Source organism: Meles meles, chromosome 4 (assembly GCF_922984935.1).
Source record: "Meles meles chromosome 4, mMelMel3.1 paternal haplotype, whole genome shotgun sequence".
Classification (NCBI taxonomy): domain Eukaryota; kingdom Metazoa; phylum Chordata; class Mammalia; order Carnivora; family Mustelidae; genus Meles; species Meles meles.
This window is the reverse complement of record NC_060069.1, coordinates 150,741,948-150,758,172: the sequence shown is the minus strand read 5'-3', so window position 1 is coordinate 150,758,172 and position 16,225 is coordinate 150,741,948. Positions and strand designations below refer to the sequence as shown.

Sequence of the window (16,225 nt, the reverse complement as noted above, 5' to 3'; positions counted from 1 at the left end):
GATTTGCTAAAGACAGCCAGGTTCTCAGGGCTGGTACAGCATTCCCTATGTCCTATTCCAGGCTGGACATGAATTCTATGGGAATGACATCAGGCATCTGAGAAGCTTTCTTGTGAAGCTACCAGAAAGCAGACGCCTGGAAAACTCACAGAAGCACCACTTAAAATGTGGGTGTGTTCATCTGTGTTCTGGGGAACCAAGGGCAGACAGCCAACCCTGTACAGCTATCAGAATTCAGGTGTGTTTTGAACTATCTGGCCTGCAAATTAAAGAGAAGCCAAATTTACTGAGGAAGAAAAAATCAGCTGTGTCACATGGACACTCAGCTTTAAATAGTATGGAAAATATGTAGAGGGACAAAAAAAAAAAAAAAGAAAAAACAAATGGAGGAAAGTAGCGGTACTCCCTTGGAAGAGTAGCTACACACACATTTTTATCTTATAATCATCCATATGCAAAAATGAGAGTGAAAATAAATAAATGTGAAAGCACATCATCTTTGCACAAAGATTAAATTTATTGAAAAATGTAGTTATAGACCAAGAAGAAATTTCGGTTGCATTTTAAAAGATATTCTTTATGATCTTGCACAAAGGAACCAGAGAAAAATGACATGTGAACTTCTTTCATAATAGCCTAGATTTAGATTTTTGCTCTTTTGAAGAGATGGAACGGGATAAATAAGACCAGCAGCAGAATCCATGTTTCATGGGAGGACGAATCTGGTGGGTCTAGTCATTCTAGAATTTTCCAGTAGAATCCACATGACCCATATTTTCCATAGCAAGATGGGTGGCAGCAGCCATATCTGTAGCCACCATACCCATGGTAGCCACAGTCATAGGCAATGCTGTAGCCACGGCCAAGCCCACCATAGCCTTAGCCCCCATAGCAGTTGCTGTACTAGGTCGTGGTGTCAGGGAGGATGGTGCAGAAGAGGAAGATACTTACCTGAGTTTGAATATCATTATCTTCATAAGGTCTTTTATATAGCCTTAGTAGTAGGTGTGGGAAGTCATGGGCAATGTTGCCCCTTATTACAAATTATTTTGCATTACCTATGAACAACACCAACAGCAAAACTCTCATAGATCTCTCATTTCATTAAGGATAGAGAGGGCTTTATAGCCACAGCTACTCTGCTGTTGCGTCAAGATTTTCATGGTCAGATCATGTGCATTGAATGACGGATCTCTGATTTGGTTTTCTCACTGGGGGCTCAAATTTAAAGTTTGTAATGAAATTCTATGAAATCACAGAAATTGATTCCAATTGTTTTGGGCGTATTAGTAATGTCAAATTCATCTGCCCACTGAGGTTGAAAAAGTTACTCTTGTTTAGCTTTGAGAGAGAGAAGTGCATAATCTTAAATTATGAGATATATAATATTGTTCAATATTTCTTTTAAAGATAAAACAATTAATTTTATTTTAAATACATAATTCAGGTAACATTTTATTTTATTTTATTTGAGAAAGAGAGAGCAGAGAGAGAGAGAAAGAGCACGAGTGGGTGGAGGGGCAATGGGGAGAGAGAAGCAGATTCCCAGCTGAACTGGGAGCTCAATGCAGGGCTCTGTCCCAGGATCCCAAGATCCTGACCTAAGGTGAAGGCTCAGGCTTAACCAACTGAACCACCCAGGCACCCTTCAGGTAACACTTTTTCAGAAAAAAACTTTACAAGTGTACAAATATGTTTTATTTGCATATTTTACCAAATTCTATCTTGAGTCACCATTTCTACTAGATGGCAAAACATTTATTCTTGTCCCTTCCAGGTAAATAACAAAGTTCAATGACACACTAGTCTGCAGAATGAAAGCTCAATTGACTTCAAGGTTTCAGCACTCCTCCTTCTCCTGAGGTGGACTCCAATGTGTAGACAGATGCTATTGATTAGAAAGGAGTACTTTCATCTGTCCTGCCAGATATGTGTGGCTGCCATTCCCATTGCCATTAGCCAAAAAACTCCTCTGGTCAATGTATTCCCTGTCATTCAGTCCATAGCTCTACAGCCATCAAGGTTTTTCCTTGTGCTTGGGAAAATAATGAGTCTGAGCTCAAAGCCATCTGGGTAGGCACCAATTGTTATATTTTCTACCCACATGTGTTAGGTTGTTGGGTCACTCATGGGACTTGTTCCTTCTCAGGAAAATTAGAGTGTGATGTTCTCTACTTTCAGATGCCTGGCCATAAGCTAGGGCTTCTTTTTCCTTCAGCTGCAGTGACCCAGGACCCCTAAATGAGGACTTAATCGTGTCTGAGTTCTCCTGTTCTACAAATCCACTCTCCACTGAAGCTTATATCCAGGGAAACAGGGGATGAAATAAGTAATAATAATAGCAAAGATTATTCTACTACCTACTATGTGCCAGACACTGTTGTAAGTGCTTGACACACGCTAGCTAATTTGACCTTTGAAATTGTCTTGTGGGGTAGGTGTTATTATTACTATCTCATTTGCAGACAGAACAACTGAGGCAAACTCTGTTATAGTGGTTACTAAGCTACAAGTGATGGAAGTAAGATTTGAACTCAGAGAGCTGATTTCAGAAATTCTATTCATATCTATTGTGCTCTACTGACTCCTATCAAGTCATCTTATTAAGAACATAAGTTTAGAGGGCTACTTCATTTAATTATTGAGTTAAGCTCTGAACTGTATTGCATTAAAAAAAAGAAAAACCAACAACCGGCCATTAGTATGTTTCTCATAGTCTAAGATATTTTTACCAAGACTTCATTGTTAGTTGGTGAAAATCTATTAGTGTCATGAAGGACACCTCTGCCGGTATTGTTATTTTAAATGAAGAAGTACCTACATTCAACTATGAGTCAAAACAAATATTACAAATATGTTGAATTTTAAAGAAAACTCTTTCATGAAAACACAATTGTATAAAGGAAATAAATGCTCATTTCTATTTTCAGGCTATAGATTCAGGATATAAATTTGAAACCATAGAAAAAAACTGATGGTTAAAAATAGAGTCATAAAAGGAAATATTAATGTAAATGTAAATGTAAAAAGAAAAGCCCATTGACTTATTTCACTAAGCATGATACCCTCTAGTTCCATCCACGTCATCGCAAATGGCAAGAGTTCATTTCTTTTTATGGCTGCATAGTATTCCATTGTGTATATATACCACTTCTTCTTTTTTTTAAATTTATGTTATTTTGTACTACTTTCCTATTGTTTTTAAATTTATTTATTTTTTCAGCGTAACAGTATTCATTGTTTTTGCAGAACACCCAGTGCTCCATGTACCACTTCTTCTTTATCCATTCATCTGTTGATGGACATCTAGGTTTTTTCCATAGTTTGGCTATTGTAGACATTGCTGCTACAAACATTCGGGTACACGTGCCCCTTCGGATCACTATGTTTGTATCTTTAGGGTAAATACCCAGTAGTGCAATTGCTGGGTCATAGGGTAGTTCTATTTTCAACACTTTGAGGAAGCTCCATGCTGTTTTCCAGAGTGGTTGCACCAGCTTGCATGCTGAGTGAAATAAGTCAAGCAGAGAGAGTCAAGTATCATATGGTTTCACTTATTTGTGGAGCATAACAAAGGACATGGAAGACATTGGGAGATGGAGAGGAGAAGGAAGTTGAGGGAAATTGGAAGGGGAGGTGAACCATAAGAGACTATGGACTCTGAAAAACAACCTGAGGGTTTTGAAGGGGCAGGGGTGGGAGGTTGGGGGAACCAGGTGGTAGGTAATAGGGAGGGCACATATTCCATGGAGTACTGGGTGTTGTGCAAAAACAATGAATACTGTTATGCTGAAAAAATAAATAAATTAATTAAAAAAAAAGAAAGAAAGAAAAGCCCAGTTTTCTCAGACTTGGTGTTCTAGAATTTCAAACTACTGGTTTTTTGTCAATAGTCTCATGAAATTGAGTGATACCTTTTGGCTTTTCCTAGTTAGCCACTAAATCCCTGAAGGAAAAAAAATGAGTTTGGAACAGAAAAGAAGAAATGGAGAATCTCAAGTTAAGGCTGATTATTATGACCTGTTGAATGCTGGCCAAAAGAAGACTGGTTGTTTGGTTGTTTGGAGGTCAGAATGTCTACTACAAATGCTATTTCTTGTCATAAAGACTGGTTACAAATTGCCAACTTGAAGATCTTACATAAGCAGAGTTTTGAAGCTGGGACAACTGATTCTTATTAATGACTCACAAATGATTCAATGTAGTTAAACAATAGCAAATGTCATTGCCCCCAAAGCCATACCCTAAAACCAGGAGTCAACAAGTTACTCACAGAAGTCTTGCAACCAATGGGATGACTTGTGTGGTGGATCCCACCCACATCGAGGGTATATAAAAGGTCTCTGCAGGGGAATTGTCCACACTGAAGTGATACTTCTCCTCTCTTCCTTTACCCAAGGACAGCCTCAACAACCAACACCATGTGTGGCAGCTACTACGGAGGCTGTGGCTATGGACGCTGTGGCTATGGAGGCTGTGGCTACAGAGGCTATGGTTACGGAGGCTGTGGCTACAGAGGCTGTGGCTACGGAGGCCTGGGCTGTGGCTATGGCTCCAGCTATGGCTGTGGCTTCCGCACCCTGGGCTGTGGCTCTGGCTGTGGCTCTGGCTGTGGCTACGGATATCGCTCCCGCTCTCTCTGTGGCTATGGCTGTGGCTCTGGCTACGGCTGTGGCTTTGGCTGCTACTAATTGAGGTCACCCTGGGAGACTCTCACCCTTCACACCTGGACATGGGATTCACCAGTTCTGAGCCCCACAGCTTCTGAGCCTTTTCCCTTGGGTGATGATATCCTGCATGATCAAAGTCTAGCATGGTCTGTTGCTGCCTACAACCCAACCTACAGATACCCTGAATTTATGCAGGAAGTGGGAGACGGTGAAATTCACATGTAACCCCCACAGTTCTGCTTTCGTCAGGATGATGGTGTCAGAGCAACTGCCTCGATGATATTCATGCTGGAGCTTGTTTCTGTGTTGACCCAATAAACTTGTTCAATCCAAACAGCAACCCTGGTTTTATGTCAGTCATTTGATGCCTAGGATTAACATTTTTTTGTTTGTTTCTGTTTTCAAGAAAGCTAATGATTACTATATTTGGGAGATATTTTTCTCTCATTATTTTTAGGTCAGTTGTCTTGGAAAAGTACTTTTTTTCTTGTAAACTTCAGTTTTCTCCTCCTCTGATACTGAGGGAATAATGTCTTATGCTAGGTGACTGTTAACACTAAATCAAGAATTACTTATATGTTAGGTTAAGCATTGCCTGACATATAATACATAATAAAGAAAAAAAATTAATTTCCCCAAACTTCCTTATTCATGCTCCTTAAAAGAAATGAACATTGTTGCTATATACTTCTCTTCTCTTGTTTTTTCTTTTTTCTTTTTTTTAGATTTTATTTATTTATTTATTTATTTATTTATTTATTTGATAGAGAGCTGGAGAGAGAGAGAAAAAGAGCATGAGCAGGGGGGAGGGCTAGATGGAGAAGCATGCTCCCACTGAAGAGGAAACCCGATGAAGGACTTGATCCTAGGACCCTGGGATCATGACCTGAGCTGAAGGCAGATGCTTAACTGACCAACCACCCAGACACCCTATCCTTCTCTTCTTTTAATCTTCCATTTTAAAGGTATCATTTAAAAATAGACATGCACTTTAAAGGTATGAAAGACATAACCTAAGGAATAGTTCAATAATCTTTTACATCCCAAGCTGGTGATAAGTTATAAAGCTGTTTGGCATGCATGGTGGGCCATAATATTTAGATAACTGTATTTCAGGTATAGTCTGAGAAGTTTCAGGGTCTCATGAGATTTCAGTTCAAGATATTGGATGGGGCTGTGGTCACGCCTGAGGCTTACTGGGGAAGGATTCACTTTCAGACTCAAGTTGCTGTTGGCAGATCTCAGTTTATTGCATTTGTAGGAATGTAAGGCCCATTTTCTTCCTGGTTTCTGGCCAGAGGCCCTTGCAGGCTCTCTGCTGAAGTCACCCTTAGCTGCAAAATCTTGCCCACAGTTCTTGGCTAAGTAATTCGCAACATGGTTGCTTGTTTTCTCAGAGCCAGCCAGGAAGAAGAAAGACTCCAGTAAGATGAATGCTATGATCTTATGTGACATAATCACACACAACCATTTCCATTTGCGGTGTTTTATTGGTTACAAAGCAAATCACAGGTTTCCTTCTCACTCACAAGAGCATTTGCATCAGGAGGTAGGAATCAAGGGGGCATGTGGAGAATTTGCCTACCACAGACTCAATGTTATTCATCCATCATAAGAATTAGCAAATTGTCTTTCATTTTCACAGCTCTTCAACAGCTTAGGTAATATTAGCACCATCTCGTCCTCTAATTTGGTAGCATTCTTAGAGATGACGTGGATCTTGGTTTTTAGGTGAATGATTTTGTTAATGATTTTATTACTTCCAAGGAAATAGAACAGTTTTTGATTTCTGAATCTAATGGTATTCATTTTAGTAATACATATTTTCCAAGGAAATTATCTATTTCATATGGGTTTTCAAATTTATATGCATAGAGATCTGAAGAGTTGTCTCATCTGATGTTTAAAATTCTTCTATTTTAATGTTTATTTTTTATATGGTTTCTGTTTATTTTTTTATTTTTAAATAAAAATTTATTTTTTATATGGTTTCTGTCCCTTTTTTTTCCTCATCAGTTAGCAAGTTCTGTTAGTTATTTCATTTGGTTCATTATTTAAATCATCTCTTTTTTTCTGATTCTCTGCTGCATTAACTTCTGCTTTACTATTTATTTCTCTTTGTGCTTTCTTTATTTTTTCTCAAAGTTTGTGTGATAAAATATAATATTATGAAATATTAATTTATTTCCTTTCATTTTTACTAATTAAATTGTTCATGCTATGAATTTTTCTCTAAAAACTGCTTTAAATATTTCTCATAGATGCTATTATGGGCCATTTTTATTATTATTAATTATTTTAAAAACTGCAAATTCATTTGCATGACCTCTCTCACACAAAAACTTTTTAATGGAATGTTTTTTATTTTCCAAGTTAAAGGGTGTTTTTTTTTCACTGTTTAATTTTATTTTTAAAGGACTTTTTGTTCTTTGTTTTTGTTATAATTATTAGTTTTGAAGTCTGACATCAGAGAGTATTTTTTTACTAATATTTCTACTTTACAAAACTTACACTTTCTGTGTGACCAAATATATGGTCAGTTTTGTGGATGTTCTGTGGGAGCTGAGAAGAAGATTCATTCTCTATTATTAGGGAAAAAGTTAACATATAACCATAAAAGCTACCTTATTCATAATATTTTTATATTGATAATATTGAAAATATTTTACTCTATCCACTCCATTTGTCTTGTTCTGAAAGTGCTATTTAAAGCTCCCCATTATTAGTGTGTTTCTGTGTATGTCTTGGCCTCACGTAACTGTATCTTCACAAAGGGGGGTGTGCATGTTATTTGGTGTATAGATGTTGGTAAGTATATATTTTTTTTCCAAAATTTTTTCCCAAATTTTTATTTAAATTCCAGTTAGTTCACATACAGTGTAGTATTAGTTTCAGGTATAGCATTTAGTGATTTCTCATTTACATATAATACCGAGTGCTCATCACAACAAAGCGCCCTCCTTAATCCCCCATCACCTGTTTAACCCATTCCTCCTCCCACTTCCTCTCCAGCAACCCTCAGTTTTTTTCTCTATAGTTTAGAGTCTGTTTTATGGTTTGCCTCTCTTTTTTCCACCCCATGTTCATCTGTTTTATTTCTTAAATTGCACATATGAGTGAAATAATATGATATTTGTGTTTCTATGACTGACTTATTTTGGTTAACATTGTACTCTAACTCCATCCACGTTATTGCAAACTACAAGATTTACAAGATTTCATTCTTTTTTATGGCTGAGTAATATGGAACAGAAGAGAAAACTATATGCTCATATAATCTTTGACAAAGCAGGAAAGAATATCCAATGGGAAAAAGACAGTCTCTTCAACAAATGGTGGTGGGAAAACTGGACAGCAACATGCAGAAGAGTGAAACTGGACCACTATCCCATACCATACACAAAAATAAATTCAAAATGGATAAAACACCTGCCTGTGAGACAGAAAATCATCAAAATCCTGGAGGTGAACACAGGTAGTAACCTCTTAAACATGTTGCCAGAGGCAAAAAAACAAAACTATTGGGAATTCATCAAGATGAAAAGCTTCTGCATAATGAAAAACAACCAACAAAACTAAAAGACAACCTACAGAGTGGGAGAAGATATTTGCAAATGACGTCTTTGATAAAGGGTTAGTATCTAAAATGTATAAAGAACTTAAGAAACTTGACACCCCAAACACAAATAATCCGGTTTAAAAATGGGTAGAAGACATCCGCAGACATTTTCCAAAGAAGGCATACAGATGGCCAACAGACACATGAAAAGATGCTCGACATCACTCATCAGGGAAATGCAAATCAAAACCACAATGAGATATCACTGCACACCCATCAGGATGACTAAAATTAACAACACAGAAAACAACAGGTGTTCGCAAGGATGTAGAGAAAAGGGAGCCCTCTTACACAGCTGGTGGGAATGCAAACTGGTGCAGCCCCTGTGCAGAGTACTACGGAGCTTCCTCAAAAAGTTAAAAATAGACCCACCCTAAATCCAGCTCTTGCACTACTCAGTATTTGCTCAAAGGACACAAAAATACTGATTCGAAGGGACACATACACCCCAATGTTTACAGCAGCACTATCAACAATAGTCAAATTATTGAAAAAGCCCAAATGCCCATCTACTAATGAATGGATAAAGAAGATGTGGTTATATATAAGATATTTCTTGTGATTTGTTTGGAATTTTCATGAGAAAGCTCTGTTCTTTGTCATACCTAATGCTTTTTGGCCTGAATTCCATTTGGTTGATGTCAGGTTTATGTTTTCTTGTGACATTTTGCAGATACCATTGTATATGCCTTTATTTTTTTGTTATTCTGAATCACTTTTGTTTAGGTATATATATAGCATATAGTGATGCTTTCCTTCAGGAGTCAAATTCAGAATGTTTTATTTAATAGCTAAATGAAGCCAATTTATATGTATTGATAAGACTGATATGTTTCAAAACTCAATACTCTTTTTTAAAGTCTTTTATTTTTTATTTTTTTAATTTTTTTATAAACATATAATGTATTTTTATCCCCAGGGGTACAGGTCTGTGAATCGCCAGGTTTACACACTTCACAGCACTCACCATAGCACATACCCTCCCCAATGTCCATAACCCCTCCCCCTCTCCCAACCCCATCTCCCCCCAGCAACTCTCAGTTTGTTTTGTGAGATTTAGAGTCACTTATGGTTTGTCTCCCTCCCAATCCCATCTTGTTTCATTTATTCTTCTCCTATCCCCCTAACCCCCCATGTTGCATCTCCACGTCCTCATATCAGGGAGATCATATGATAGTTGTCTTTCTCCGATTGACTTATTTCGCTAAACACGATACCCTCTAGTTCCATCCATGTCATTGCAAATGGCAAGATTTCATTTCTTTTGATGGCTGCATTCAAAACTCAATACTCTTAAATAAATTAAAAAAATGGCATTGGAATGGTTTGTAGTTTTCCTAGTGGTTACTTGGGTATCTTTGTACCTATAACAAATTTAATGTGCTAAGTTCTCTCTTTTCTTATTCAACATTTTATTATGTGATATACTAGTTATTTCATATTCTTAACTTCCATTGTTGTCTATAGAACAGCAGCTTAAGTTGTTTTTCTCTCTCCATCTCCTGAAACTCCCTTGTCTTTTACCTGGTTTATTACTACTTTGTCATCACAACATATTTATATATTATTAATCCTCAAATATAATCCCTGTGTTTGATTTGGTTATATGTTACACTACATATGTATCACACACACACACACACAAACATATAGTCACCTATATGTATATAGACACACATATCTATAAATCTATATGTCTCCAACATTTTGCTGCTCAGTATAGCCTTTTGGGTGCAGAATTTCCTAATTTATTCTATGCTGAAAACTGTTGTTCTAATATATTGTTGCATGAAAGACAGCTTCACTAGATATAAAGTCTTTACTTAATACTCGCTTTTATTAGTCTTTAAATGCTCTCTCTTCCACCTGTCTTTGAATGTAGTTTTTGAAAAGTCTGATTAACAGCTTAATACTTTATCCTTTGTAAATTTATGATTGCTTGAAAAGCCTTGAGTAAGCCTTCTTTATCATTGAAATATAATATTTTAATAGCATATATCTTATAATTGATAATTTTAAATTCATATCCTGTTATCATCAGGACCTGTCAATGAGTATTTTTTGATCAAATAAAATAAAGTAAACACTAGAATATATCATAATTAAATATTTGAAAAGTAAAGGCAAAGAAAAAAGTCTTGAAAGTAGCCAGAGAGACACAACAGATAATCTGCAGAATAACAGCAATTTGAATGACAGTTGCTTTGTCACCTGAATGGAGTAATAAAATATGGCATAGTAGTTTTCAAATGGTGAACGAGAAGAACTGTCATCCATGTATTTTACATCTTGCAAAACTATGTTTCAAAAATGAAGGGGAAATAAAAACATCCTCAGAAGGAAAAAAAAATAATTTGCCATTAGCAAATCTACATTTAAAGATTGACTTGAAAAAGTTTTCCAAACAAAAAAAAAGATTCTAAAGGAAGAGATCTTGAAACATCAAGAAGGCACAATGAAAAAAACAGGAATATGAATACCTACAATAGACTAACCTCCTCCTCATGAGTTTGAGAAATCATATTTAGTGTTTGAAATAAATATTATAACACTATAATCAGGGCAATAATAATAAAAGAAGACATGATAAGGGGATCTAAATCAAAGTAAATGCCCAACACTTCACTTGTGGCCATAAATATTGATACCAGTACACTATTATAAGTTGCATGTGCATATTATAATACTCAGAGGAAACATTATAAAATCTATGCAAATATATGCACTCAAAAATACCATAAATAAATTAAGATGCAATGCTATAAAATGTTCAAAAAATAGAAAGCCAAGAAAAACAAACAGAGTAACAGGAACTAGAAGAAACAAATAGAAAACAAATAATAAAATGACAGACTTAAATGCTAGCATATCAGTAATTACATTGCATGTGCATGGTCTAAATACATCAATCAAAGGCAGAGATTGGAAAAGTAGATTGCAAAATCCAACATGACCTGCCTATATTTTGTTTATAAGAAACTCACTTCAAATTCGTTGACATAGGTAGGCTGCAAGTAAACGGATGGAAAAAGTTATGTCATGGAATCATTAATAAACTAAAGTAGGAGGTGGCCATACTAACTCCAGATAAAATAGACCTCGGACCAAAGAAAATTACTAGAGACAAAGAGACATATTACATATGGCATAAGGATTAATCCATCAGGAAGAAATAACAATTCTAAGGGAGTACCAACAATAGAGTTTCAAAATATATGAATTAAAAGAAATAGAATTGAAAATAGAAATAGAGAAATTTACAGCTATCCTTGGGTATTTTCAACTCACCTTCTGAGAAACTAATAGATCTAGTATGCAGAAAACAACTTGGAGACAGAGGATCTGAGCAACACAATAAGCCAAAAGAGTTTTTCATATTATAGAATTCTTCACCCAGCAATGAGATATATTTTCAAGGAAAGTATGTATATATTTTGAGGCCAGTATTTAAGGTTTGCCCTACACCTAGGAGGGCTCCTCTTACCTGTCATTCCCCTGGTTCTCTGAGAAAACCAGCTGGCTTATGGTTTAGCTTATTGCTATCACAGAGCAACAAAGTTCCTGTTAATTACTTATCCTCAAAATCTCTGCTGTTTTCAAGCATATGCTTAAGCTTGAATTTCCTACACACTATTCTAAACAAACTAGTTCATTTGAGAAAATGTTCAGAACTCTCTGTTTTTATGGCTTGCCTCTTGCTTTGTGCAAAATATCTGAGCAACAACTCCAGAACTGGGGATAGGAACAATTGCTTGTTTACTATCTCATAAAGACACATCTGCATTACTAGCAATCACTGGACTTGGACAGTAGCCTCTTGTTTTTTAGGCTTGATGCCCTTGTGATGAAACCTCCTTCTTATGAGTGACATGGGGTGATGAAAAGTAAGATAAGGCCTCAAGATTATTAGCTGGTTGGGTGATGGGTAGAGTTTGGCACTGCAATTGGGAACTGGATAGACGAAGGGAAACACATAACTCTTGGCCATTTTCACTTGGAATTTAGTCACTGCAACCTAGAATGAGAGAGTATGAGATATACTAATGGCCTGCCCAGATGGGAGAGATAACATAGCCTTTGACAAAGGGAAGGGGTGTTGTTTTTGTGGCTTCCTCTGTCCAGAGTTGAGCTTCTGCCACAGTAACTGGGAAGAAAGAGGATGGAAGAAGCAGATTGCGGCTTAAGTAGATCAAGACTCTCACTAAACCTTGATTAAGCTTATTTTCTTGAATGAATGTTTCTACATTTGTTTTGTTTCCTTAGGGCAATTTCCAAAGACTTGAGTGTTTTTAAGTATGTGATATATTTGAAAAAGGCCTGGTAGCTGATGGACACTTTTTTAAATATGGTGGGATTGAGTCTAAAGTCACAGCTTCTACATGGCTTCCACTCTGATCTTTTTGACCACTGTAACACAGGGCCCTCTGTTGACCTGCCTTTTAAGACTCCTATCCAGTATGGCAAGACCAAAGCCAAGTCTATTAGAAAAGGGACTTACTTAGTGTCTCTCCTTCCCCTTTTGCTACCTGCCAATGTTTGGAGATGTCAGGGTAATACAGCCTGTTGTGTTGCCTATTTTCAGCTGATGGAGGATAAACAGATAAACAGATAAACTTATATTCTTTCTTCCTTTGGATACCTTAAAAAAATCCATTTTGTCACTGATTAAGAGTTTAGCCAACTTCATACTTCAATAGCCATTCAGAAAGTAATTTTGTATGGATCTTAAATTAGTTGTAGAAGCCCCTAATTCTAACAGTAGTCACTAAAAGTTTAGAAGATAATGTTACCTTATACTTTATCATTATTGATGTCTGTCATTATTAACACTTAATAAGTGGAATTAATAAAGAGATGTTACTATGAACATCTTTACTGAACATGAACCAAGCTGGAAGGATCAGGGTTACTTTTTCCAGCCTATAGTTTGGATCAGACTTGTGTTTTGTGGATTTGGTCGACCTCAGCCCCTGCTTTGTTATGAATGTTAGAAGGTCGTGGGCTTGAAGGCAGGCAAATATCAACCTCTGTGATAAATTTAGTGAAGCAGATTTAAATTCAGTCATCTCTCTGTGCCAACATAGAATCACATGCAGAATCACATAGAATCAACATGGGAATCACAGGCAGAATAGCTACCTGTGCAGCCACCATGCATTGATTGAGTTTGAGGATATATTTTGTCAGTGAGTAAAAAGAAACAGCTATAATATATGATTTAGGGGAAAACAGTTACAGCTGCCTGGGACCACAGATTCAACAGCTGAGTATCAGGGCAAAAATGAAATTTGTTGAAGTGTTAGGAAAGAGGGTACTGTTTCTACAAATGATTTTAGTAAAACACTGGCTATACTGAAGATGAGGCTTTGATAAGAACATGTTATGTGGGGTGCCTGGGTGGCTCAGTAGGTTAAAGCCTCTGCCTTCAGCTCAGGTCATGATCACAGCGTCCTGGGATCGAGCCCCACATCGAGCTCTCTGCTCTGCAGGGAGCCTGCTTCCTCCTCTCTCTCTACCTGCCTCTCTGCCTACTTGTGATTTCTGTCTGTCAGATAAATAAATAAAATCTTAAAAAAAAAAAAAAGAACATGTTATGTTAGTAGCTTTTGGGTCTGCTCATGAAAACACCTTTTGCAAATGTGCTGTTGAATATGGCTATCAATCAGGCCTAACACCTCCATATCATCAACTGTAGATAGCCAAAGGGTGACAAAACTGTTCCTCTGTCTTTTACACATACACAGACACATACACTTTACTACAACAGACATTATATACAGATATATATCTGTGCATTTGTAATAATATATACTATATGATATTATATAATGTATATAATAGTATAGCATAATACTATATACTATATAATATTATATAATGTATATAATATATGTGCTGTGCTATATAATGTATATAATACATATGATGTGCATTTCAATGAAAAATGAATTTAGACAGTTTCCCAAATGGAAATGGTTAAGGTGGCTTATATTTAATCATGTACTAATAAAACAACATTGAGGCTTTTGTTTTCAACTATTGGAAACTCCAGATAATTGATCAAAGAAGTTCTGATGTGGTATTGTATGCTAAGATTTGGTTGTCATTGTTTGAGCAGTCCATAATATTGTTATTATAAATAATGGAGTAGATATACTTAGTGTCTCACAGGATAATGATCTAAAGAGGTCAACAATCTAGAATTTCTTAGAAGAATCCAGAAGACCAGAATCTTCCATACCAGCATGGATGGTTAGAGGTATATCCATAGCCACCATAGCCACATCCCAGCTTCTATGGCCATACCTCAGGCCAGCATAGTAGTTGCTGTAGAAGCTCCTGTGTGAGAAGAAGGCTCAGAAGAACAGAGTCAGTTTCTAAAGTTTAAAGTTTATAATCGACACAGGACCTTATAAACCAACTGAGTGGAATGTGGGGCAAACCACAGCACTGCTGGATTCATCTTTGAAACTAATTGACATTAAAACCACCTCAAGAATTTCTCATAACTAATATATCCAAGGCAACTTTGGCATGTGTCAGGAGGCCTGTAATGAAATCATGTGCCTTTGATGAGAGATCCTTCTACTTCGGTGACTTGTTTATTCCAGATTCCAAATTTAGACTGTGTTACTGCTACCATAACATCATGTAACCCAGGCAGATTCTACCTGTTGAAAATTCTAGTTTTATTTAATACTATTCTTCTTATACCTGCATATTTGCTGCCTTGAGGACAAAAGGGTAGTTTCAAAGGAAAGAGAAAGATGGAAAGAATGTGGGGCAGGAGACATGGTGCCAGGATTCACTTGTAAACACTGAATGACTACGTGTTTTATCTTTTTGGGGAGAGAAGTTATTAACTTTGGTTTATACTTCACATTTACATGTGTCCATAATTTTATAAATGACCCCAAACCATGGCAGAGACCTTGAAGTTTGACCCCATTAGCTCTAAATATATAGAAAAGGAGGGACTTACTTTACTAGAAATTTGAGTTTTAATGGATTCTAGAAACTCTCAAATGATTTATTGATGTCATGCTCCACTGGATATGTTTCACTGAAAAAGACACATCTCTTCTGGTATTCTTGCTCAAAATGTAAAACCTCAATCTAGATGTGATAAAACTTTAAACAAACTCAAACTGGGGAATATTCTACAAAACACACAACTCTTTCGAATTGTTAAGGCCATGAAGGCCAAGGAAAGACAGAGGAACTGTCACTAGTTAAAGAGACTCAAAAGGTCTTACAACTAAATGCAGTGTGAATTGGATTATGGAACAGAAAAAAGACATGAATGGAAAAAATGATGAAATAAAATCTATAGTTTAGTTAAGAATATCATATAAAGTTAATTTCTTTGACTAGATAAATATACTATGGTTATGAAAGATATTAACATTAGGGAACATTAAGTGTATACAAGAATTTTCTGCACTATTTTGGAACTTTCTATAGGTCTAAAGTTATTAAAAATATGATGTTTAAAGGAAATATAAAAATACTCTCTCATTTCATTGATTTGATCATTTTCTAATTCACTTATCAAGCTTTATTGAGAACCAATTATATGCTAGGCACTATCTTTTTATTTTAAGATTTATTTATTTATTTGAGAGAGAAAGAGAGAGAGAAAACACATGGGGGGAGGGGTAGAGGGAGAAGAAGAGTGAGCATCTCAAGTAGGCTCCATGCCTAGTGTCTTGCCTCATGAGGGGCTTGATCCAATGACCCTGACCTGAGACTCTGACCTGAGCAGAAATCAAGAGTTGGATGACTACCCAACTGAGCTACCCAGGCACCCCAATACCAGGCACTATTATGAGCACTGGGACAGAGCAATGGATAGGACAGACAAGGACACTATTGTGATGGAGCTTATGTTCTAGATTAAGCAGGGGCAGGAAATTCAAGACAGACAAAGATTGAG

At 36.4% G+C, this 16,225-nt stretch overlaps 1 protein-coding gene across 1 annotated transcript; it reads left to right on the top strand.

The window, feature by feature from the left end:
* The first annotated feature begins 4,421 nt into the window (after nt 1-4,421).
* Nucleotides 4,422-4,691, top strand: LOC123940809 (keratin-associated protein 6-5-like). The gene has a single exon (XM_046003707.1). It carries the CDS (start codon nt 4,422-4,424, stop codon nt 4,689-4,691), a length of 270 nt encoding a protein of 89 aa, XP_045859663.1.
* The last annotated feature ends 11,534 nt before the right edge of the window (nt 4,692-16,225 follow it).